The sequence below is a fragment of the Tyto alba genome, unplaced genomic scaffold (assembly GCF_018691265.1).
Source record: "Tyto alba isolate M040663 unplaced genomic scaffold, T.alba_DEE_v4.0 Super-Scaffold_1, whole genome shotgun sequence".
Classification (NCBI taxonomy): Eukaryota; Metazoa; Chordata; class Aves; order Strigiformes; family Tytonidae; genus Tyto; species Tyto alba.
In genome coordinates, this window is record NW_024881261.1 from 23,086,426 (window position 1) to 23,112,413 (window position 25,988).

Sequence of the window (25,988 nt, forward strand, 5' to 3'; positions counted from 1 at the left end):
TAATGTAGTGAAAATGTCCTCATGGTTCAGTCATATTGTTCCTTTTCTTCCATGAGATTCAAGATGGGAAGATGCTGATTGTTTTGCCCTACAGCACTGCTGGCAACCTCAGATTTGTCATTGTTATTGCCTTCTCAGGCTCTATCAGCAGATGTTCTTTCCATTTTGCAGTAAAGCTCTTCCAATATACTTAGTTCTCAGATGAATTCTGGTGTGAACTACTGCAGTGGATAGAGAAAATAGTTTGCTGGCTGACAATTTATGTCTGTTAAAAAAAATCTGTTAGTTCTCTGCTCTTGTAGTCTTCTTTCTAATAGGTGAAGGAGACAGTTCTCTAAAATGTCCCTCAGAGGTTCTCTCTAGCCCCACTTGTAGCTCTGAATATATGAAATCAAACTATAACCTAAATTGTGCTCTGCAGCTGAATTTTGCATGCAACTATTTGGTTGTGCCTTAGAACCGATTCTCTTAAGAAATAAGTTAGCACTGCGGTAGTGAAACAGTGCTTTTAACTAGGTTGCAGTTAAAAATTAGCAGCTTACAAAGCAAAACCAAGACAATGTTACCAATGCAAGCAATTTCCAGGACACTATAGGGAGACCCACATCTGAACTGCTAATGCAGTGTGTTGTGGAGAGACCCTGAGGGTGAAGGTGGTTGATGTCTGGTAGGTGTCATTGCAGTGCCATCTCTCTTGTGCTTAATGTCTGTGGTTTTTGTTTGCTTGGCTTTAAACACAGCCAAAGATTCGCATGCCTTCTTTAGACATATGTGTCGTGTATCATGGGGTAACACTGGTTTTAGCCTATGATCTTACTTTAATTTGTTGTATCTTTAATTTGTTGTATAGTCTTACAGACAATTATGCTGAACTGCTATTGTCTTTGAGGTCTCTGTTAGTTTTGTATTAAACTAGATTTTCATTAAATTTTCTGTTCTTGGTCTTTAAACTTACTCATTTTTACATTTAGCACAAAACTTAATTTTTCACGCACAGCAGTCAGCCTGATGGTCTCCTGGTGAACAGCTCAACTCATGCTTGTTAATATTGCCATCATGTGGCTGGATTAGATTTGCAACTGTTTTTTATTTGGATTTTTTTTGCTAACTTCTCTTGGTTCTTAGTGCTGGTAGCAGGTTTTAAGCAGTCATGAAGGTGACTGGGAGTGTGAAACACACTAATCTGTAAAAATTCTCTATCCCAGTGAGTTAATCTTCTAAGGAGGTTGGCACAGCAAGACAGGAGACACTGTCACTAAGACAAAGTGTTAGATTTGTGAAAACTTCATGACTTGTGTGTTGCCTTTGTGTAGCAAATGGTATTGATACAGATTTGAATGAGGAAGAAGGCTATGTATGGAGCAGGCTTTACCTAAAGAAAAACCTGCAATCTCGTGGTTTTGCTGTTTGTTTTTTATTAAGCTATTTGCGGTGGAGAAATTCACAAAAATTCTGGCCAGATCCAATCTCCCAATTACCCAGATGACTACAGACCTTCCAAAGAGTGCATCTGGAAGATCACAGTTTCTGAGGGCTTTCACATAGGAATCACGTTCCAAGCTTTTGAGGTGAGAACTGTCATTATATATTATATTATGGATATTATTTTGCCTCTGTAGATTCTTTAAAAGTAAGAAGACTGTAATGTAAATAATAATTTTTAAATAAAATCTTCTTAATACTTCAGAATATCCTTTCTCCTCACCAGAAGTTTGCTCAGAGATTTTGAAGAGAACTTTTAAATATGACAAATTTTCAAAAACTGTTACTCTAGGCAGAAAGAATTAGAAGGGGCACCAAACTGTTGATGATGTTAAGTAGGGACTCATGAGTCCTTTTCACTATGGTCAAATGAAATCGAATGGTCACAATCCAAGCAAAAAACTTCTTTTGGTGTCACCGGGGCTTGGCAGATTGCAGGGTGTTTGTGACTGTTGAAAGAAACATCATGCTCCCAGATGGCAGACAGTCTTTGAAGAGCTCAGAAAAAGTTTCCTCTAACTGGTTATAGGATGTCTTACACTCCTAGCTAGATGCCCAGTGATCTGTTTCTGACTACTGATGTATAAGTCACAGACAGGAATGGACAGAACCCGAGTTGGTGCATATGTCCCATCTATCCCATAGGTTTCTGTGGCTTGTGCACACTTACTGTGCTTGTCCTGGAAAGGGCTGACATCACTACCTCCTAGCTGTGATCCCACAGCTATTCCTTGAACCTTTTTGTTTGTAGTTGTTCTGCTCTGTTTCTTACAGCTTCTCATGGAAAACCAGCTTGTAGATAGTCAGGGACTGGGTTTCACCAGAGAGTAGCCATGAAATAGCAGTAGGACTGAGATGTGCCTGGGCTTGAATGAGATTTCAACTGCAGGAGAGTTCAGTGGCAGCCAGGAGGCAAGTACCTAGTTGGGACCAGTTGTTTGGGATGCTGCTTTGGAAGTTGATCTCTGGCCAAAGTCTAACTGGGTAGCGAGTCTGACTAGTGAGCTACGGGCACACCCTTTTCCCACTGCAGATTGAATGGCACGATGCATGTTCTTATGACTACTTGGAGATCCGAGACGGCCTCACTGAATACAGCCCACTGATCGGTCACTTCTGTGGCTACGAGAAGCCAGAAGATATCAAATCCAGTTCAAATAAAGTATGGATGAAGTTTGCATCTGATGCAACCATCAATAAAGCAGGCTTTGCAGCAAATTTCTTTAAAGGTATGTGATCTAGTGCCTCTCAAGGTCAAAGCTGGGGACCATTCATCTCTTCATCTACTGCCATCCCAAAGTGCTCAGTTACCATTGTATCTACTTGTAGTTAAGAGCTGTTAGACTTGTCTGTACAACCACCAATACCAAGTTTATATTCAAATTGCTTTGAGAGTGTACTGGGGTTTGATGCTGAAGCATGAACACCTGATTAAGACAGAAAGCAAGCCTGCTAGGTCAGTACCAGCACAGGAACAAACGCTCCATGTTGCACAGCTCTACAAAATATGACCTCCGTGTATTCATGCCAGGAGACATCGACATTTTCAAAGAAGGTACTAGTACTGCACAGAGAGTGTTAAAAACAACTCTCTGCTTAAGTTCTATTCCAAAAGAAACCTCTGGAGAGAGGGTAAATTTGAATGCAAGTAGAATCCCATGGGAAAATTCTGAGTGCTTTAGGAGACAAATGTGTTCCTGAACTGAGATCCTCTTCAGGAAGATGTGAATAAGACTAAGATTTGTCTTAAAAGCTGGACGCAATACATGGTCCTTTACCAGACCTGGTGACTTGATAGAGACAAGAACCAAATAACTAACCACTTGGGAAAATACCTGTGGAGCTGCTTCAAGGTAGATAGTCATGTTTCTCTTAGGGTCAGTGACAGTTGTACAGAAATAATATACAACAGCTGGACAGAAATGTCAGTATTTGGATTGCATAAGTCCTTTATTTATGTCTACTTTAACTTTTGTCTTGCGTTAAGTATGTCATGGTCCATTTGGATCTCTGAAATTTACAGGACAATGTACTCTGTGAATTAGGCTTTATTTCATGAACTCATTAAGAAGTACAACAAACAAACACAGCAGGGTTCAATCCCCTTTGCTCAGACTAGTCTATCACATGAATTCACTTATTCACCATGCAAATCATAAGGTTTCATAACTTATAACCCATAATTCTTAATCTCTGCACTTATGCACAAAGAAAACAATTAGTTAAATAAAGTTTAGTTCACAGGGTACATTGTCCTGTAAATTTGAGAGATCTTAATAGACCATGACAAAGGACGATTGCAAGATCACTGGCAAATAGGGTGATGTTTAATTTGAGTCCCTAAACGACTCTCACAGTGCCTAAACTTCCTTGTTTAAATTTCTCAGGTTCCATAAAAACACAGAGAATACTTCTCCCTAAACCCATTTTGGCTTCTTTCATGAGCTGATAGTGCAGGCTGACTGTGACAGAGATATCTTCCAGGGATTAGCACTACATGGAGACTTCTTGGCCTGCAGCATGTCATTCTCTAGAATTTGAGGTTCTCCTGCAAGTTTGTTGGGGAAGAAAGTTACACACCTGAACCTGGGATGCTTTCCTTATGATACAGATAGTCAGAAATAAATTTATTTCTTTTTTATGTAAAAATGCATAAACTTACACTGCTCGTACAATTGCAGACACAGGTATTGTCTGTGGAGTTTTTGTTGGCAGGCTAGAGTTTGGAGTGTCTGCTCAGACTTCAAATATTTGAAGCAGAAACCACGTAACTTGTGCACAGTTAGGCTGTTGCTAAATCCATGCCAGTAATTCCAGCTGAGGAGTAAAGTGTATTTGCTTGGATCAAGCAGCACAGTAACCATAGCTACACAACTTCTAGCTAGCTTGCATTGTGGGCACAGCTGATGTCAGTTTTCAAAAGCTGGGTAGACATACCTGCAGGCAACATGTGGAGTTTCAAGCTGGGATCTGAAGTCTACAGCCTGTACCTCCATATCCAGAGGGATTTTGACTACCAGCTATTCCATGAGCAAAATAAATGAGCAGATTAAATGGCTGTGCAGGCACTCTTCAGACTGCCACTCACAGTTCATTAAGCAATGGGTCAGCTTTGCCTTAATGAATTATGAAAGGAATAGCGCTTCAATTACGTGTCTTACAACATTGAAAGAAAATAACTCATCTTAAAAAAATCCCAAGAGTTAAGGATAGAATTGGATGTTGTGCTTTATGAAAACTTTCAGTGGTAACTTCTAACTTTTCAGAGAAAATAAACCTGCAAACAGCTCAGAGAAAGTAAGACAGCTCAGAGAGGGTAAGCAATTGGTCACATCCAAGAGACAGTGTCAGGAAGATACGAAGAGCAATTACGTCATGGCCATCCGATCATGTATATCTCAAGGGAAAGTGCTAGGATTATTCTTTATTATTTATCTTTATTTTTGTATCAAATTGTTTGTACCACTGAAGCCTATTTTGTATATGAAGTGTTAGTAGTGATATGCTTGTCTTAGACTCACATTGTTGGGCTTTTCTTCTTGATATATACCTGCTCATAGTCAGGACGTGTCCTTCCCATGGTGAAGACTGATCACAGGAGTTTTTGATGATCTGTAGGAGTTGCAGCCTCTCTCTTCTCTCAAGCAAGGGATTTAACAGCCGTATTAGAAGCTTGTGAACCTGTACCCAAGCATGGAGCAGCAAAGAAATACTCTACTTTCTTCATAGTGAATCCACAAACAGAAACCAGAAAATAAAATCTGTTTGGACTGAAACTGTTGCAGTGGGGGTTCCTGACTGTGAGAAGGCTCTTCAGGAACACAGTGTTATCAATAGAAGAGAATAGGATATTTCTGTTAGAAGAGACTTACAATGATCATCTAGTCAAGTCTGTTCCTATTTGATCTATGTAGAAGTAACTGTTACTGGAACATTATATTGGGTGTAGGTATCAAGGTGTTGGCAGTTGGAGGCTGCAGGGGCTGCGCCATGCCAGGTTCAAGCTGGCTCCACAGTGGACCCACTGCAGGACACAGCTGAGCCCATCAGCTGAGAAATTCTGTGAAAACATGTTTAAGAAAAGGTCAGAAATGATGAGGAGAGAGAGGAGGAGGGAACAAAAAGTGAAACAGCAGAGGTAGCACCAAGATCAGAGGAGAAGTTAGAGGTGCTCCATGACAGAGCAGATATTCCCTGAAGCCTGTGGGAGGACATATGCTGGAGCAGGGGTGAAGTATGAGAAGAGAGGATAAGTAGAGTCATGTACGGACTGCAGCTTCCCATCCCCTCCTGCCTTTGCCTGATCGTGGCTTTGCTGAAGGGACTGAGTATAAGTTGTGGTGATACAAGGCATGGAGAGAGGAGTCTGGAGTGAAGTTGAGACTGCAAAAGGGGGTGGAAAGGTTTTCCCTAAGTGTTTTCACATTTATTGATTTTATTTTCAGTTTTTGTTTCCCCATACCTGAATCAGTACTCAAATATTTATATTAGTTGGCAATAAATGAAGTTCAATTCCTCAAAGTTGAGTGTTTTGCCCACAACAGTAATTGGTAGGTAATTTCCCTGTCTCAACCCAGGAGCTTTCTTGCTCCTGTTTTTCCTATTTTCTACCCCCGTCCACTGGAGTGACGGGCTGGGGAGTGAGCAAGCAGCTGGGTGGGAATTTGGCTGCTAGCTGAGGCCAACCCACCACAACCATGTTAATAAAACCATCTGTTAAGGGATGCACATGGAATCAGGGATCAGGGTGAGAAGCCAGTACATCTGGCTATCTGTATATTAAAATGTCAGTTCAGGTTGTTGAGATGTGATTGGAAGAACCTGATGTCAAAGTCTAGGGTAGCAAGACTTCATGTGTCTATGAAAAGGAAGAACTACTTGTGTGTCTTCTCATCTCCTTTGCTGCACCCCATTCAGGGGGTATGGCCTCCTGCAGCTCCATTACTGTGGGAACCATAATGGGCTGGTTCCTGGTAGCTCAAGTCACTCGAGAGCATGAGGGATTTAAAAGACAAAACGAAAAAACAGGGGCAAATGAGAACAAAAAGCAATTAATTCTTTACAGGAGGCTATGTTTTCCTGCTCCTGTCCAGAAGAAGCACTCTTGACTAGTGACAGTAGTTGTAGTCCTTTATGATTTTGGTGGTAGAATTGCTTTAGCACTTGTGAGGCTTGCTGCGGTGAATACTCTGTGGGCTTGGCTCATCGGCTGGTGCTCTGGTCCTTCTGTCCAGAACTGTTGCATGAGGAATGTGAGGGGGTTTGGGTGGTCAGGAAAGGGTGACTTGTTCTGGTTTTCTCCTGACAGAGATGGATGAATGTTCTCTGCCGGACAATGGTGGGTGTGAGCAGCACTGTGAGAACACACTGGGCAGTTACAAATGCACCTGTGAGCCTGGCTATGAGCTGACAGCTGATAAAAAGAGCTGTGAAGGTGAGTAACATACAGATTGAGGCATCTGTCTATAGGATGGATATTACAGCTAATAATGAAATTGAACCATCTTGGAGGTTATTTTCCTTGCCCCTACATCCTCTTTGTTTCTGTTTATCTTCCCCCACTAATTTCTTTTTGTCAACATCTTCCATTGAAAATCAAGTTTTGGTTGAAAAACTGAAAATACTCTGATTCTCTATTGCCAAACATCTTGAAAACCAGTTGTTCTTCATGACCAGAGATCCCTGTTCAGACCAGATTTCCTACAGTGCAGCATAAAAGGAAGGGTAGGCATTACAACCTAACCATTGAGTACCCCAAAAGTATTTCAATCTAAGGCTGAATTTATTTTTTTTTAATAAATTTATTTCGTAGAATAAAATATAAATGTTTTGCACGCATGCAAAACAGACATTATCCATACTGAGGAGCAAATTCCCTTCTTTTGTTATGGGGGAAAAAACCCATGTCTTAGATAGGAACAGTTGCTGTCAGCTTTCTATTTATGCAGTTAATCTCTTGCAACAAGTGTTTGCTCCCACCAACAATACAGCTGTTGGTGTGGTGAGAGTCTACCCATTGTTCTTGTCTCATAGCTCTGCCTTTCAGCTGAGACCCATAGGGAGCTCTACATGCTGTGAGTGGTGCTCTCAATGTCACCCCATTTGCCCTGACTTCTACTTTTGCCAAACTGTTTGGGGAGGGCTGCGATCGACTTGGTGAGGGCAGTTAGCTGTGTGTAAAAGGCTTTTGGAAGCTTTACTTTTTTTTTTTTTTTTTTTTTTAAATAATTTCTTGCAATTTTGAGCAAGCCAGTTGGCATAACTTGGCAAGTGTTTTTTTGAACACTCTTAACCTTCTGTTTTAAACTTAATTTGTGGGCAATACAGGAAGGATAGTCTTTGAAATTGTAGTGATGCACATCAGAGTGAATTGCTTTTGTTTCTCCAGACACACTTGCTACAGTTTTTGTATCGAAGCTGTTCCCCTGGGTTAGTTCTCTTTATGCAAAATAATGCTGGGAACAAGACGCAGGCAGATTTTATCCCTGTGTTCTGAAGATCTGGATGTATCTCATTACTCCCAAGAAACAGCAAGAAAAAATTGCTTCACTGCAAATAGAATTTTGCAGCAAGAGAGTATACTGAGGTCAATTCCATTGAGGTAAAATCCATGCCCTCCCACAAGAGGATGAAGCTGAGATGTCCTACATTTTTGAAGGAAATGGGATAATAAAGCTAAGTCCTTGGCTTTGTTTTCAATTTTCCCTAGAGAAGATGCAGTCCACGTATACTAAGCCACTGAAGAATTGACAGGGGTGTCTTCCCTAGAATTGCATTATCTTCTAATATTCCATTGCTGATAAACTTGAAATAGTAAGGTTTGTAGGACTGAGTGTGTGTGATTTTACCAAGCTGGCCTTTACAACTGTATTGTGCATGTCAAGTCAACTGATCCATAGGAAGCCCAAGGCTAGAGAGTAAAAAGGAGAGCAGTCTTACACTGTTTAAACAGCTCTCAGAGCCATAGCCTGGCAGGGTGTGTTTCACTGGTGTCTTACAACAGGTGAAGTTTCTGTCTTCTTTGCAGCTCCCAGCATTTAAAACCTGTTCTGGAGGTCAGGATTTTAAATGTGCCACCAACCAGGATCCAATTAATTTCCTGACTAACAGTGTGGCCCAATTTGTGTGTCTGAACAGAACCAAGTAAAACTTGTGTTCATTTATTGCCTCTCCAGCTGCCTGTGGGGGCTTCATCACCAAGCTCAATGGGACCATTACTAGCCCTGGATGGCCCAAGGAATATCCTACTAACAAAAACTGCGTCTGGCAGGTGGTAGCTCCAGCCCAGTACCGGATCTCTCTGCAGTTCGAAGTGTTTGAGCTGGAAGGCAATGATGTACGTAACCAGTACCTGCATCTCAGAGGTGTGACTGTTGGCTAACTCAGAACTGGATGAATCCTTGGGGTACAAGGAAGAGGAGACTGTCTTACTGGTGGAGCTTCTGGTTGTTTCCCCACCCTTGATATAATAAACCAATAACAGTGATTGTTCTCTTTGAAGTCTGGATCTGCTTTCTCTATGGAATAGAAGGATTAAAGCTGTTCTGTTATAAACAGGCTTCTTTTCTCTACCAGTTTTGCATAATTGTAGGTGTTTCCCATCCGTAATAGGTGTCCATCCCCCACCTTCCCCAGAGCTGCCTTTGCAGGAAAATAATTGGATATGAACAGGGAAGTAGAGTTCCTCAAGGATAAACAAAATAACCAGTAAAAGAGTTTGTTCTCTGCCCTGCCAGGGTGGAATTTGAACAAAGCATTCTGGTCTTGCTTTCCCCACTGTAAATGAGAGTAGTGGCTCTTCCTTAATTCAGCAGGCTGCTGAAGTTCTTTCAACACTGTCAGGTTCTTGGAGAAGATGCGAGTAATTATTTTAGCTAAATTAAATGGGACCTTTGCTATTCTGATAAACACACCCATGCTTTAAGACCAGGGCAGCAAGGGAATGGAGTGAGAACACTGACGGAGGAGAATTTGGGGAATTTAGGAGTGTGTTTGAGTGTAAGGCTGTTTCTGTTCCCTCTCAGCCAAGCCTCTGTCCCCTTCCTCTGAAATGCTCTGTTCCAAGTCCATGGAGCTGAGAAATCTCCTCCTCTCTTGGCAGGTCTGTAAATATGACTATGTTGAGGTTCGTAGTGGGTTGGCTTCTGACTCCAAGCTGCATGGCAAGTTCTGTGGCTCAGACAAGCCTGAAGTAATCACATCGTATGGCAACAACATGAGACTGGAGTTCAAATCAGACAACACAGTCTCCAAGAAAGGATTTAAAGTTCACTACTTCTCTGGTACGTGGCTGCATTCTTCACTTGCTTAGCTGTCTCCTCTGACTGAACCTCTTGTCTTTGGTGAATTTTCTTCAACTTCCTGTCAAATCAGGCACAATCTAACATGGTCAGTTACATCAAAAAAGCATGGTTTCTTTGTGCTATGTCACCTTTCATCTTGGTTTCTCAGTGCAGCATATGGTCCAGTTTCATAGCGCAGTGTCAGCAAGATGCATGGATTTCATCAGTGCCTCCAGTACTCCCATAGCAGGAAGCAATGGGGAGCCCAATCCTGGAAGTTCTTTAATGACTCCAGGGACAGAAATAAAAGCTTTTTCCTCTGAAACTCTAGGAATTAGAAAATTTCCCATCAAAGCAGTGCATGCTAGTGGAAGTTGCTAAACCTCTGCTCTGAATTCTTTGTAGTTCTTGGTGTCAGTGATGTACCTTGTTGTCAGGCAGTTCTGGAGGTTAACTGTACATCATATGGGAGTGGAAATTCAATTTCATGCTGGGTTTTCAGCAGAGACAAAGGAGTATTAATGTTTTTGAGAAGGATGATCAGGCAAAATGGCCTTGAATTAAGACAGTTGCAGAGTAGAATCAGGGTTAGGGGTTTGGCTTATTAAATCAAGCAAGAGGAAGGATGAGGTGGGGTATGTTTAATCTAGAAATACATTTGGGAATGAGGAGACAGATGAGGTTAATGAGGTCCAGGGAGGCCACTGGCCCAAGAAAAAGTGGAGATAGACTGCTCATAAATTAAATTGGACTGGAAACCATGAGCAGATCCTGTGCTCAGAACAGTGAGATTCAAGAATGCATAGTCCTGGACACACAGGAATGAACTGGGTCATATTTCAGCTTCAGGGAGCAGCTTATAGCTTAGATCCTCTTCTCCACCTGGCTGCTTGTTCTCTTGAACAGAGCTATTTAAAGATGGAGGCTCATCAGAGCATGTAGGAACTTGAAAGTATAGACTGGCCAGTAGATTTCTGCCTAGGCTAGTGAATTTGTGTGATACTTTTCCTGGGCTCTATTCTAAAACAATGAGTCATTGCTATGGGTTTCTTCTAAATATGACTCTTTAACCATTCAAAACCTACATTACATAATGAAACACATTTGTAATGGATTTTACAGAATGAAAGATAGTTGAAGAGAATGTATCTGGGCTAAAAAGCTGACAGGACTAATCCAGCAGCAGAGGTTGGAGGTTTGCACTAGTATCTGCTAGTCGGGGTATGGGACTCCCGACTGGTGACTGTGGTAGTCTGTTTCTCACTGTCAACTCAATGTTTGTTGGTTTGATCCTGCCCAGACAAGGATGAATGCTCCAAAGACAATGGTGGTTGCCAGCACGACTGTATCAACACCTTTGGGAGCTACATATGCCAGTGTAGAAATGGCTTCATGCTGCATGAAAATGGCCATGATTGTAAAGAAGGTAAGGTCCCCACTCCCTACCCTCAGGAAAGACAAGGTACTTCAAACACAGTTTGAGCCAGGGTGCTTCCTGCCCAGTGTTGGAAGAATGTTTGTACAGTATATCAGACTAGGGCACTGAAAAAGCCTCAGCTAGCTGGAAAGCTACCTAGAAAAAGGAAGTAGAGGTCTTGTTTTCATCTGGATCCATTCCCCAGTCTGGCCTTCTGTATGGCCATGGGGGATGGACAGAGTCGGGGCAAGAAGTTGGGTTAGTGAAAGGAACAGTTGTGGGACATGGCCATTAGACTAGTCACTGCTGCTTCATTTAATTATTGGATTTGAGTCAGAAGAGAAAGGGTGAGCTGATCTAGCTGCTTGCTACTACCAAAGTTACCTTTCTTCCTGCAGTCCTACCCGTGCCGTGTGCTGCTGTGGCCTTCCTGTGTATGGTCTCTGGTCCTTGTCTGATCTCTCCATGAGCTGATTCAGCTTTCAAATTGGCAAAACAACTCAAGGCTGAGATAGCACCACAGTCAACACAGTGGAGGCGTTGGATACCATGTCACTGAGAACTGGGCAGATGAGATGGAGGAGCAGGAGAATATATTTGGGAGTGAGGAGGTGGATGAGGTTGATGAGGCCCAGGGGAATAAGATGGTCCATTTCACCAGCTGCCATGTTAGCCCAAAAAAGTATAGGACAAACCCACCAGAAATACACAGTAGTACTAAAAAGTCTTGTTCAGTGACTGAAGCCTTCCCTGTTTCTGCCCTGTTGAGGGTTTCAGTGGGCAGAGAGGAGCATGTAGGATGTTACGTGGTTCCCATGTGAGACCTGCCTCGATGCCTCCATCTTGTGATCTCTCTCTCAAGCTGGTTGCGAGCACAAGCTGAGTGGTGCAGAGGGAGTGATGAGCAGTCCAAACTGGCCCGACAAGTACCCTAGCCGGAAAGAGTGCACCTGGGACATCTCTGCAATGCCTGGCCACCGAGTGAAAGTAGTGAGTAACCAGTGAGTGGGAGCATGAGGGGAGAAGCAGGCTGGATTGTGAGGACCTGAAGTGACTTTCCCCTGCCACTGTGTGAGTGGGAGGTTGATCCCCATAGGTCCTGTGTTGGGTTGCTCAGAGGAGGGTGTCCCAGGAGGCTGCCCTTGGCCTGCAAAAGGCTGAGGAGGGGCAGCTTGGAGGAGACTTCAGCAGATGACAACTGTGGAGCATTGCTCTCTCTGTTAGCAGAAGGTATAACATGCTTTCCCACCCATACCCCTCCTGGTGACCTGCTCTGTTGGTACCATCTCTGCATAAAGTGGTGGGAGGACCAGTCCCCAAACCCTCTGAGGGAGAAGCATCAGGCCCATTTTACAGCATGGCCTGATGTTTATGGCAGGACATGCCCAAAGCTGTGCAGATGGCCCATTCACTGCAGGAAATAATGTCTGGACCCCTGTGCTCAGTGGAAGTAGTATTGAAGAACTGCCCATTTGGTGTGCTAGGCAGGGTTCCTGGCAGAAAAATAAAAGTATATAAGGCTTGCAGTTGAAAACTGTTGTTGTGCACCCATGTGAGGCAACAAACCTAAGCCTACACAGAACATTCATATGAACTTCTGAGCTTTGCCACTCTGCACTTGAAAGTGCACTATTCTTTTCTAATTTGTGGGATGAGTGAAACAGGCATACCATTTGACCTGTTTCTCATTTGGCATTTCATCCTCTGCTAAATTGCGTACTCACATTTACAAATGTCTGTCTTTATTCTCCTTATTTGTACTGTAGACCTTCAATGAGTTTGAGATTGAACAGCACCAAGAATGTGCCTATGACCACTTGGAAATGTATGATGGGCCCAACAGCAAGTCACCTATCCTTGGCCGCTTCTGTGGCAGCAAGAAACCAGACCCTGTAGTGGCTTCTACCAACAAGATGTTCCTCAGGTTTTACTCTGATGCCTCTGTGCAAAGAAAAGGTTTCCAGGCAAAGCACAGCACAGGTAAGATGGTTGCTTGCCAGTACTCCAGTGCTATAAGATGTCATCAAATCTCACTGCATTGTTTACCAGGCAAAACAAGACGTGCTTTTCTCCCACAGAAGCTTAGCCTGAATTTTAAGTGGTTTTAAATTGTGGTAACCAATTCCCAGACCATTATTGGCACCATACCATAAATGCCAGCTTCTTTATCAGCTCAGAGGTCTCTTGATGTCAGACATTCCTGCTCAGTTCTTTTGTTTAAATTGGAGGTGTTTGGTTGAATAGCAAACCATTCTGTTCCTCATCCACCCTCAGAAAATGAGGTGATGCAACTTAGCCCATGTATTGGCCCACACACGGAACAGCCTGGTTATGGTGGAAGCAGAGATGTGCTGTGGACAGATACAGCAAGCTTGATCTTCTATCTGAGGCAGCCCAGAGGTGGGTGTGATGTACCAAAGTTCACTTTTTTTAAAATCCCTGCCACTGTAGATGAAAGATGCTCTGAGAAGCAGTGCATGAGAGACTGGTAAGGAGGCATCTTCCTGATGGGCTGCAGGGAAACTGCACCAAAGCACACATTTTTCACAAGCATGGGGCTACTTTTGTGCAATGTGTGGGCAGAAAAGAATTATTTTGATCCCCAGATTTTTAATGTGTTTCAACTTATTGTTGGTAAAATACTTAGAGTCAGAATTCCAGCTGCAGGACAAATGCAAAGAACATGTTAAGTCTTCCTTTTAAGCAACTGCTTTGTAAAATAATACATTTTCCAGAGAATTATGTGGCAGGAATCCCATCCTGCTAGTTTTAACTGATAGTCTCTCTCCCTTCATGTTCTGTACCAAAAGAACCAAGTTTCTCTATACTGTGTTAGTCAATGGATTTATGGGTGACTGGAGAATTCATTGGTTTGCAGTAGTTTGCTGCAGTGATTAATTACATTCTCTGTTGCACGTGCACTTCATGCTGGAGGTCTTCTCTCGCTGCAGTTGGCCCAAAGTTGGGATGGTGACTCTTTGTTGTGAGGTAGGGCCTTTGATTAGACTCTGTTTTGTGCTCTTTTCTTCCTCCAGAGTGTGGTGGGCTCCTAAAGGCTGAAGTACGAACTAAGGAGCTGTATTCCCATGCTCAGTTTGGGGACAACAACTACCCAGGTCAAGTGAACTGTGAATGGGTGATTGTAGCCGAAGATGGTTATGGGGTGGAGCTGATATTCCAGACATTTGAGATTGAGGAGGAGGCCGACTGTGGATATGACTACATGGAGATTTATGATGGTTACGACAGCACTGCACCCCGCCTGGGACGCTTCTGTGGCTCAGGGGTAAGCTGTGGTGGCAGGGATTTCATAGACATAACTGAGGGTGGCAAAGAAGGGTACTTGCATAACCTTTTTGGAGAGGGGCAGGTGTTGCTGCTTCTCCTGTTGCTAGAGATCACAGCCGTTTTATCTGATGCGCAGGGTTGGTCTGAAAACCTTGCTGACTGACTTTCCCTTGTTAGCCCAAGGCCATGGGCAGCAGAATGGGACTGCCACACTGCTGTGCCCCAACTCTGCCACAAAAGTGTTGGAAACAGTTTCCAAAGGTCAATTTCACCCTCAGTCACTCCCTGCCTGAAGCCAAGTCACACTGAGGCCATGCTATGGTGAGGGTGAAAGGACTTGCAGAGCTGCTTGTTGACTCCAGGGTGGCATGCTGTCTCCTCAAGTGTTATCTGTATCCCCATTAAGAGGAGTGACTCTGTTAGCGTGAACAATAGTGGGTGGTATTTAAAACCAGAGGGACTATGTTTAATTTATCTAGGACTTCAGCAATTAAATGGAGAAGTGCTTATTGCATTTAAAGAAAGACATCCAAGGAGCAGGTGTGCCAGAGCAGTCCTTGCAAACTGGGGAAATGGTCTGGAAAATAAACAAAGGCATAGCAGCTTGGTGTGAAGAAGTTCAGGGCAGCAGGGTAGTAATCTACCTACTTGCACAATGACAAATGGAGAATGGCTGGGAAAATGTTGGTCCTGCAGAGAAGCACAGGGAGGTTGTAGCAGGTCACAGCAGTGGGGGAAATAACCAGAGTTATCGTGTATGGTATGCGGCTAAGTTATTTTGCTCCTAATGAACCCTGGGAGGGCCTCAGCTACCAAATAGGGTCCAGTTTGGGTTGTGTCATTTCCTGCGAAAAGATAATGACAAATTATAGAAAATTCAGAAGACTGGAACAAGAACATCCAGAAAGTCCTGTGAATGTGACCTACAAAAAGCAACTGGAAGAACTGAGATTGTAGAGTGGGCTGGCATCAGTCTTCAGATATAAAGGACAAGCATGCAAAGAGCAAGGGAATATGTTCAGGAGTGCAGGAGGTACTGAGAGCTCAATGTTTGTGTTTACTGGCCCTAGCATCATAGTGCAGACAGTTACTTAGCCTCCAGACTTGACCATTCCATGATGTCTTCTTTACTTTTCTGCAGCCTCTGGAAGAAATCTACTCTGCAGGGGATTCCATCATGATTCGATTCCACACAGACGACACCATCAACAAGAAAGGCTTTCATGCCCAATACATAAGTACCAAATTTCAGGATGCATTGCACATGAGAAAGTAGTTTTACTGCTCCTCACAGACATTTCCATCTGAAGATTGAGACATTTAACTGTGATCTTTGTCTTTTTTTTTTTTTAAGCTTCTGTGCACCTGGCCAAAATCAGTGTCCAGTATTTTCTGTAACTAAAACTAAATCCAGTCTCAAAGGTTTGCCTCTAAAGTTATTAGCATCACCCTTTCTTGTTAACATACCCAGGACCAAAAACTGTCTTCTAATCATACCTGCCAGGGCATAAACATTGTATTTTGCACAGCTTGCCATGGGGCTGAGTGAAGACATAGGTTGAACTGAGAAAAGCCTTCATCTCTTGCATATCCTGTTTCTAGGTGACATTTCCTAAACATCCTGTACACATGAACTGTCTGAACACATTTTCTGGAGTAGATGATGTAGACAGCTACCCAGTAGGATTTTCTCAGAGGACCTTGGGAGCTGCCCACTCTGCTCTACCAGCCCAAAATACTCTGTGCAATAAGTGAACAACCAGATGGCTGGGACTCCATCACTCCCTCTGTCCCATCTATTTATTGTCTTGGTTATTGTGGGTTGAAAAGTAGGCAGAGGCACAGGAACAGTCTCTTTAGGGCTGCTAGCTACTTGGATCACAGTGAACAAGAAGGCCCCAAGCCTGATCTGCAGTACTTGTCATGGTATATGTGGCATGGAAGTACTTTGATGCAGTGGCCAAGGGAGAGGTGGTAGCTGACAGGGTAGTGCTGCGGTGGGGTGCAAGGCATGATGCCATGTAATGGTGGGAGAGCTTAACAACTGGAGCGCTGACAGAATGCTCCAATTACACCACCAGGCAAGGCAGCTCAGAGCGCGGTGGCAGCAGTCCAGGCCATATCTTAAATAAGGAACCTCTCCTCGCTCCACACGTTTGCTTTCTCAGTCTTCTTTACGCTGCTTCCTTTCCTTAGTACCACTCCCATGCGAGCACTTCCTTTTCACAGCTGAGCTGCTCTCCCCAGGGCTCCCCACCACAACCTAGTGCTCTGCAACATCAGCTAGCCTGAGCGTCTCACTGAAGGAAATGCTGGGCCACAGATAATCAGGGTGTCCCTGAGGCAGAGGGACACAGGCCATACAACAGGTCAGCTCTGGTGAGCTCTGGGAATCTGTGAAACACGTTCAAGCTCCAGGCATGGGCCTAGGAACGGGAGAGCTCTGCCGGTTTCTGCTTCCTCCCTGTTCCTCGCTGGCCTATGGCCTAGTCTCTTAACTTCATGGCAGGGGTGCAAGCGAGACGGTGACTTAAGCACTTTGAGCTATAAGGCTCAGACATGCTCTGTGTTGCAGTTATTTATGTACATGGAAGCTGCTGAGCCATGGACTTGCAGAACTAACAGGTAGCTTGGCACTTCTTTGGGAAAAATTAGGGAAAACTGTGCATTTGGGGAAACCACTGTAATTGAGCTGTTAATATGGGAAGAAAAAAAGAAAGAAGAAAAAACTTTATTTTGAATGATATTTCATTAAGGCACTCATGGGCAATTATGAGCTAAAAGCTGAGGTATGCTAGCTTTAATAAAATATTTATAATCCAAGGATTACTATGTTTACATAACGAATGTACTGTCAGGGTCCGGGGTGAAACCTCCTCTCTGGTGTATGACTGTGGAGAAGTGTGGGGCCAACGCCACTGTCAGGCACAGACGACATCCCTGGAGATGAGGGCATTTCCAGATGGATAATAAATAGACCCCGCCTCCTCCAGAAGTCCTTGAACAGAATATGGTCCAAGTATTGTGAATACTAGGAGAAGCATATGCATGAAAATATTTTCTTGCTTAGAACAAAAATAATAAATTAATTTATACACACACACACAAGGTTATATGTATATAAAATGTGCATGTAGAAAACCAGTAGTCAAAGCCTTAATAAGTGTCATGTGAACAATACTGTACCGTTGACTATAGCTTTGTTGCAGGCTGTATAAAACCATGTTATTTCTGTTTTGGTTTTTTAGCTCTGTTTTATTCTGCTTCAAATTTTGTGGCCTTTTTACAGGCAAGACCTCTCATCTCAAGCTGTTTGACCACGCAGACCTGAGGAAGTGAGCTCTGCTAGATGGGGTCTGCAGTTGTCCTTCTCTTCCTTGCCCCCAATTCAAGCAAAATCACAGTGACTCAGGTCTGGAAATGAAAGTGTGACACTGATCCCTGTGAAACAGAAGGAAAGTTTCAGGTGGCAAGCAGCAGTTCAGGTTTCCTGACTCTCTAATAAGAGCATTGACTCTGGAAAGAAGTAACTGTAGGAGCTTCCCGTGTACTTTAATATCTCTGTTCCACATTTTGGTAATTTCCCATCTTCCACAGACTGGTTTGTTACAGATGCTTGCAATGTGGTTTGATGGATCTACTACACTTGTTAACATTCATGCAGGTGTCTCTTGTGACGGTGTTGCTCACACCTGTTGTACTGTGCATTTCAACCAATGATCTATGTAGAACATTTCTGCTGTACTGACTGGTCTTAACAGTCAATAATTCTAAATGTGTGAACGTTTCTTAAGAAAAAAATGTCTGACTCTCTAAGGTGTGTATATGTATTCTGGTCTTTGTGTGGTTTTACATTTCACTAACTAAAATAATTTTTTAAGAGGGGAAGGAGGGAAGGAAGTGGGGGCAATCAGAAATGTACCTGTGCCCAAATCGAGTCTCTGCATTCATTAAAGACTGTGGATTCAGTTGCACGTTCTGTTGTATGCATGCATTTACTACTTCCTCAAGAGGAGGAAATTCCTTAATACATTCCTTGTTCTGCCAACTGTTTGTGTCTACTGCTAATAGCGGGTGGGATTTACTCTCTGCAGGAAGCAATATTCCCTCAAGCTTTTAGCTTTGTCTTGGTTTTTGCATCATTTTTTGATCATTTAAGAAGTGGGACAGAGGAACAAGTTGGTCAGCCAAAGGGCTACATCATTGTGTTTCATGTTCTGTGCTCATGCTCTAGTGGGCTGAGATGCACATCTGCAGTGATAAACATTAGGGATCCAGGAATTGGTCCTTAAGTAGACTTCAGAAGAGGAAGCTCATTCACTACACTACAGGGTATGGCCTTCAGCAGCAGGTCCCAAAGACCCTGGGACATGAAACTTCTGTGCAAAGGACAGCAGGGTGAACATGAGGCAGATGTTCCTTACTGAAAAGTTGTGGTCTGCACTCTCACTGTGGCAGAAAAGTGTTCAGTAGCTAGGCAGCACGTAAAATGCTTTTCTTCTTTTTGTCCACTGCTTGATGTCTACTTTCTAGGGATCATGTCTGTGTTCTTTCCCCACCACATACCCAGTTCATGCATATCCCATCACCCAGAACTTTTCCCGTGGCATCTGACATGGCCACTCAAACCTTTGTGCTGATGAATTTCCTGCCAGCCATTCCCAAAGGCAAAGCAGCATTGGAGATGAAGTAAGGAATAAGCATTCCCATGTAGCCTCCTGCACCAGAGTATCATGGCACAGTATATTGCTGGTATGAGCCTGAAAACTGGCAAATCACCTGGTGGACATAATTTCAAAAGTGAGAGCCAGAAGCCTTCAGTCACACAGAGAGTTACAGTCCAAAGCAATGTTGAAATATTATAAATGATGTAGCCCAAGTGAAGCTGGTGGGAAATAGGAGGTAAAATAGAAGGTAGAATATGAAATGGAGTCATAGCTGTTAGAGAAACACACAGACACTTGGAATTGGAGTCAGATAGGTTCTTAGTGTGTGCACAGACTATCTGTTTTATGTGTAAAGATCTTTTGCAAGCTTATATCCTCCCTGCTGTTTAACTACCACGTTCCCTTAATGTCTCTTCCCACACTGACTGCCTGCTACCAGTGCTGTGTGAGGTGGCCAGTCCTCATTTTTTCTGCTTATTTCTAGAAACGGGTCTTCATTTTCCTGAAAGCACCCAAGGACCATCCAGTCACCACTTGTGAGAAGCTGAAGGGAGTATCGTTTGTCTGATAGGAAATTCTTCATCTTTTAAAAGCACAAGTACACAGTGATACAGCACACTTCAGACAAAGAACAATTCCTCAGACAGACAGGTTTGTTAGTCTCAGCACCAATCCAACAGAAATCCTCCACTCTGTCCTGACATTTACAGCAAATGTACTCTGGCAGATGACATGCTAGCCTTAGAAAGCAAAATCAGGATTCCCCTCAGGCTGATTTGTGGTACGTATTAAACATGTTCTCAGAGGCAGGAGTGGTTTTATTTGCCGTGGGAGCAGCAGAGAAGAGGTGGAGTCCCCAGCGCCCTGAACTCCAGCTTCCCAGGCATGTGCCAGACCCTGCCCCTGGCAGGGACCTGGCTCTATCAGGTGTGCTGGGAACCAGCCAGGTTGTCTGAGTCAGCCTGAGAGAAATGCCATCATTTCTTCCTCTTTGCAGGTCCACAGTTTGTTTTTTAGCAGGAAGAGAAACTCATCTTAAGAGGAGCGCTAACCCTGGCATCGGGCGGTCTGCTGTTAATGCGTGCAGGGATTTCTCAGGGAGAAGAGTGAAATGGTGAGTGGGAGCTGTCCTGTCAAGTCGATTGGGTCTTGTTTGGATGGAAGTGGCAGGAGGAGGTCAGAGTGAAGGAGAGGTGAGGCTACGGAACCGCTTAGCTGCTGGATGAAAGCTTTCCAGGAGTGTTTAACCCTGCCATTCTCTGCCACAACCAGATCAGTCAAGCTGGCCCCTTCATTAGCTCTGCATTTCCTTACAGTACAATCAACAGTTTCAGACACCTGCTTGGATTTTAGAATCTGCCCCGGATTTTCTGTCCTGGAGGTATTGCCTGGTCTTAGAGTGGTTGAAGCAGAGAGGAGGCTTGTGCCCTGGATCATGCAGTGCACCTTTCTTGAGGACGTTTCCTGTCCTGGGAGATGGGACCTGCTGAAATACACACTGTCTGTTTAGAAATGGCCAGGTGAGAGTGGCTAGGAGTAAAACCTCCTTCCTCCCAGCAGCTAGCTGGCTCTGAGGCTAAAGCAATGTTTGCCTCTGAAATTTAATAATGAATTAATTCCATGGAATTCACTGAAAACATGCTCTCAAAGGATCTTAGATCAACAGCAGAGCTAGGGGAGTGGCAGCACAAAATCACCTGTTAACAGTATACGAATATACGAATAGAAATAATAGATTAGTGGCTTTGGACTCTATCCTCTGTTGATCTTCTTTTACTTGCACCTACTGGTCCCCTTGGGATCTCCCTTTGTCTCTCTTCCACAGCCCTACCCAGTGAATGGCATGTAGCCTCTGCCAGCTCCATCCAAGAGCTGGCCAGAGGTTACCCCTGGACCTGTACAGACACAGGAGAGGAGATGGTCCCTGCCCATGAGCCGTTGAAGTTTGAGCAAGTGCGAGAACAGCTAGGGGAAAGGGAATATTATCCATATGTTGGAGAGTTGATGCTGAGAGGTGGAAACATCTGAGGTAAATTTGAGAAGTAAATCCAGAGCATTTGATTGCTGGACGTGTGTGTTAACTGCACTCATCCATCTCCCTTCTGCTCCATTGGGTGAGAAGCTCTCTGTACTGAGCCACAGGGGCCCAATGATGCTGACTTTGGTTGGGGAAGAGGCCTGTCTCCTTGTGGTCTCTCCTGTTTCCAGGTCTGCAGGAAGCTATGAGTTACTGAGTGGCAACGAGGGAGAGGGAATATTTGCAGTGTTTATTTTTTACCTCAGCTGCAGTGTAAGGCTTTCTCATGCAAGACGGGCTCTTGGCAGACAGTAGATGCTGTAGTTAGTGCTGGTGGGAAACCTACCTGACTCACATGAGGGTCATTGATACTCAGAGCCGTGTAAACGTTACTCTGGAGTAGTCAGGGCAATCTATGAGCAAAAGAAGTGTCACTGCAGATATAGAAAGATACCAGAGTATTGAATTACATGCACTTTACATTTAGAAATTTCAGAGCAATAATCAGAAGTTTTAATCAGGAAAATTAGGAGTGTCCTATTCTTCCTTTTCTGAAGCAAATAAATTGGAAGTCAATAGTAATTTTCATGTAAAGGACATCCTTATCTCTCCTAACATGGCTAGCATACAAACTTGCATAGTGATCCATTTTTGGAAGTGGCTTGAGGCAATGGTTTTAAACCATTGTACAATTGAGAGAAACAGCCTATTTGTCAGTGTCTTGCTATAGCTTTCTCTATTTGCTTGCTAGCAGGTTGGACATTTCCATTTCCAAATATGATGGTCTTAGGATATCCTAAATCCTGCATTTTGTAATTAAGACCTGCATGCACAGTCCTAGAAATAATAAAGTCCATTAAGTTCACTGTCTTTAACCAAGAAGAACGAAATAAAAATAAATGTACAGCTTCAGAGAAGAGGCAGATATGAAAATTGAAGCTCAAATGTTAACAGGTCAGCTGTTCACAAAGGTGCATTTCAGTAAGTTCAGGGAAGACACAGTAGAAAATTTGGGTGAGAAATGTCTCTGCTATATTTCATTCCCAGCTGGCAGCCTGGGTACATCAATACCTCCACCTCTAAGGAGTTTGAAAGAGATCCTTTTCACTTGGTGACCAATTGCTAGCTGTGTCTGCATGCTCAAAGGCATTTCCCAACATCTGTGGTCCCATAAGCTAAGCTGTTCAGAGGTTACGCTTCCAGTACAATGTCCACAGCTTGCATATAAAGGCCATACTTCTAAACAAGCCTCCAGCTAGTATCTGTAATGGGAGGATGAATTCTGGATCTTTCAATAATCTCATCCCCTCTTTGACTTTGATGTGGATTATGGTCCTCAACACACAATGATGTGCCCCACTCCTAGATTGAAAGACTTAAACTGAGTCAAATCTTTCATAGTTTGCTTGAATTTTGAGCCTTCCTTCTCCATAACCTGCAGTATCCAGACTTCAGTTGGGAAACTTTGACTGCATTGACCTCCTCCTTCTGAAGTAACCAGGCCTTCATCAGCGCATGGCAGCAGAACTTCCTGCAGACAGAAAAAGGACAATTTACTGCCAGTTCCCTCTCTATTGGCTTTTTGTGCATGCAAAGTGAAGTTCTTTCAGCCTTTTCCTGTCACCTTCCAGAGCACCAGTGTTTCAGTTCCAAGGGAGATCTCAGCAGCTTTGCTCTTTCACTTCAGTTTATTTAATTCTTACGTGTTTCCAGGACAGACTGGGGCTCAGGAATAACATTGAATCAAAGTGTCTTAAAAGTCCTGTTTCATACAGATGTGCATACTACTTACCCCTGGATTATAGAAGGGGAGATGCTTCTGTACTGCTTGTCCTGATAACCCATCTCTGAAGCTAAGGTTCTCCGCAGTACCATTCCCAACACTGTCTCTAGCACAAATCCCTACAGGCAGCCCTAGCTACCCACTAAGCTCATCATGTAATGGACCCAATATTGCTTTCAGCAGTAGAACTGCACCAGCAAAAGATGTTTAGAGCAGCTTTCAACTGTCTCCAAGCTTCTTTCTGCATTCTACCCAGATGGCAGAGTCTCTATATCCCACCCAACAGACAGCACATCTAGCAGAAATCCTTCTGAATATCTCCTTTTCTGTGTGTGGAAGCAATGTAAACAGGAAGGAGTTAATGTGTTTCTATCATTTTCAGCTGTCCTTGAATCAACAGGAGCTGGCACATGTGATTAATTTGGGGCTCAAAAGTTGCAGGTGCAAGTCCTTTCTATTTCACAAGCTACCACTCTACTTCATCTCCCAAGCTATAGTGAGGTTAAACAGCCTTACCCTTTCTCACTGGGGAGCTGTCAGGGTAAGTGCATTAAATGGTAATGTCCTAACTACTCAGAGGCCCTCTGTGGTATAAACAATTCAGGCAAACCAGTTAATGTTTCCTCATGCCACATTCTTCAAGAGCATGGCATGGGTTTTGTTTTCTCTGGAGTAACAAGCATGCCTTCCCTGTTCAGCTCAAATGAGCATATTCTCATGCTATCATTTCCAGTCACTTCAGAAGGACTCCTCCCCTCTTCCACACCTGGCCAGGGGCATCTCCCAATTGCTAATACTAAGTTCTGGTTTTCCTCTTTCTTTTTTTTTTTTTTTTTTTTTATTTCTCTGTAGGAGACAACAACATCTTTCTCACTGTTTTACAACACAACTGTAAATTCAGTAAGTACATTGCATAGGATGAAGATCAATTGACTACTCACCATCATGTTATGTGTAGGAACTGGGGGGTGGAATTCTAGAAGAGAAATTGCTGCTTTTATGGGTGAGTGTTGATGCATATCTTCTGACAGACTGTCCTAATGCTGCTGACTTTATATTGTAGCAGTAAAGACAGATGAGATGCTTAAAGTACCCAGATTCCTGCATTTGTGCCTGTTTTCCTCTTTATTTACAAATGTGCAAATCCAGCTAGAGGTGACTGAGCCTGTAATGAGCTCATCCTGCTCCTTTCACCAAAGGGAACATGAATGTCATTTCAGATTTCATTCCTATTCTCTCCCTGTGAGAGAGGGGGTGACGAGGGGAGCAGGCCACTAGCCATCACAGCAGTTACCAGAGCGTCCTTTACATGTTCTGCCACTCAGTTAAGATACATGTCACTGCTAATTCTTTGTTAAAAGACATGGAGTTTTCTTCTCTCTTCCCATAAAAAGTTGTGGGCATGTAAAGATTTGGGCTTTCTAATCCTACCTTCTTGCTTGCTATACCATGAAATGTAGTCTCTCTGTTCTGACACACAGATCCTTTCTGGTTTTGCATCTTCCCAGACAGGGATCAATTGCATTTTTCTGCTGAATTATAGGCATTGTGTATGTTCAGTTCAGCCACAACCTGCCTCAGAATGGGGAAGAGTAATTTTTCTGGCTGCTGAATTACTGAAAGATGGATGTAGATGTGGGTATTGATCATGATTGTTCATTAAACAGAGCATGTTATTGGCTGTGAAGACCAGAGGAGATCTGGCTGACCTGTGGCGTTTAAGGAGGCATGTACAGTTTTTGAGCTCTGGCCCATTCCCAGACCCCACTCCCCATGGCTGTCTGGGGTGGACTCTGGGTCCTGTGGCTCTCAGCTGTAGCAATGTCATCTTGAAATGGTGGGTCAAGCTGGGAGAGGGGATAACAAGTGAGGCACCCGCCATCATCACTGCCTGTGTAAGGCACTTCCTCCTTGCTGGAGCTGCCTTGTCATCTTGGAACTGGGTGTGACATTTTGCAATGGCTGGAAAAGCTGCATGGTTTTGGTTTGGGGTACACCAGGTTTGCCAGTGCCCTGCACCGCATGTTTTGCGAACCAAGACACTGATTGATCCTTCAGGCAGGGCTGTGCAGACAGCTGCATCCAGCATTATGGAAAGGACAGAGAGCAGACTTGCAAAAGCACATACTTTATTGGGGCTTCATACTTCCCCTTGTGCTGCTTTTCCTGCTGAATCCAGCTTTCTCTGGCATATATTTGTGCTTATCTCTTGTATATGCTTTGTATATGCTTTTTTTCAGCTTCAAGACCCTTTTTGAGGAAAAACATATATTACTTCCATTCAGTCAGAGCTACTGTTGAAAGGACCAGAGTTTGGGTTCTTGCTTATGACTGTCAAGTACAGGCCATGACCTTGGGCACAGCTAGGTGCTCCATGTGTTACTGACCACATGCTGTTGTTGAAGTCTTGCAACTGCTCACTTAGCCTCTCTCCTTGCTTGCTTTGTATGAAATACTTCTTTGTAAATGTTCTATAACCATATATTTCTAGACTTCTGGAAATACAACTGGAAGCACAGCTGTCCAGTCAGATTGTTCTTCTGGGGTAAGAGTTTGTTTCATTACTTAACGCAATTGATTACGTGGAATGTTTTCCCTCTGAAAATCTCTGCTTCCCTTGTCCATCCTAGTGTGCGGAACAACTGGGCTGGACACCTCTGTTTTGTTCCTCCCATTGGCTATTCCTGCTGTTGTATGGTAGCCACTCGCTCAGCTACTAAGCACAGTTAAAGGATCACACTGCATGTATTTGACCTTTCTGCCTTTGTAAGTTAGTTTGAACCTTGGGTGATTGGAGTAGCCGCAGGGATACCCAGCATTCTGGCCTTGGTCCTTGCAGTCATCTTGGCAGCAGTCTGTGTTCTCCAGTGGAAGAACTACAGCTGGAATCAGGTGACTACCTTCCATCTCCTAAGTGCCTTGCTACTTCCAAGCCTAGACTTCCACATCAGAAACCCAATTCAACACCCTCTGTAGGTCTCAGGAAGTTCAGAACCACGTTTTTTGGCACTTAGACTGTATCTGCTCTGTCTCTCAAAGGCTGGACCTCAGC

The 25,988-nt window shown here is 43.6% G+C and overlaps 1 protein-coding gene across 4 annotated transcripts in view; it reads left to right on the top strand.

Moving 5' to 3' along the window:
• Positions 1-18,443, top strand: part of TLL2 (tolloid like 2) — a 101,006-nt gene extending 82,563 nt beyond the window's left edge. For all 4 annotated transcript variants that reach the window (XM_042802391.1, XM_042802447.1, XM_042802488.1 and 1 more), the window contains 10 exons: positions 1,423-1,568; positions 2,516-2,711; positions 6,791-6,916; positions 8,658-8,818; positions 9,584-9,764; positions 11,065-11,190; positions 12,044-12,171; positions 12,948-13,161; positions 14,217-14,467; positions 15,611-18,443. In XM_042802391.1, the coding sequence (XP_042658325.1) occupies positions 1,423-1,568; positions 2,516-2,711; positions 6,791-6,916; positions 8,658-8,818; positions 9,584-9,764; positions 11,065-11,190; positions 12,044-12,171; positions 12,948-13,161; positions 14,217-14,467; positions 15,611-15,745 (1,664 nt within the window). In that variant the 3' untranslated portion in view covers positions 15,746-18,443. The remainder of the gene's footprint in view (positions 1-1,422; positions 1,569-2,515; positions 2,712-6,790; positions 6,917-8,657; positions 8,819-9,583; positions 9,765-11,064; positions 11,191-12,043; positions 12,172-12,947; positions 13,162-14,216; positions 14,468-15,610) is intronic.
• The last annotated feature ends 7,545 nt before the right edge of the window (positions 18,444-25,988 follow it).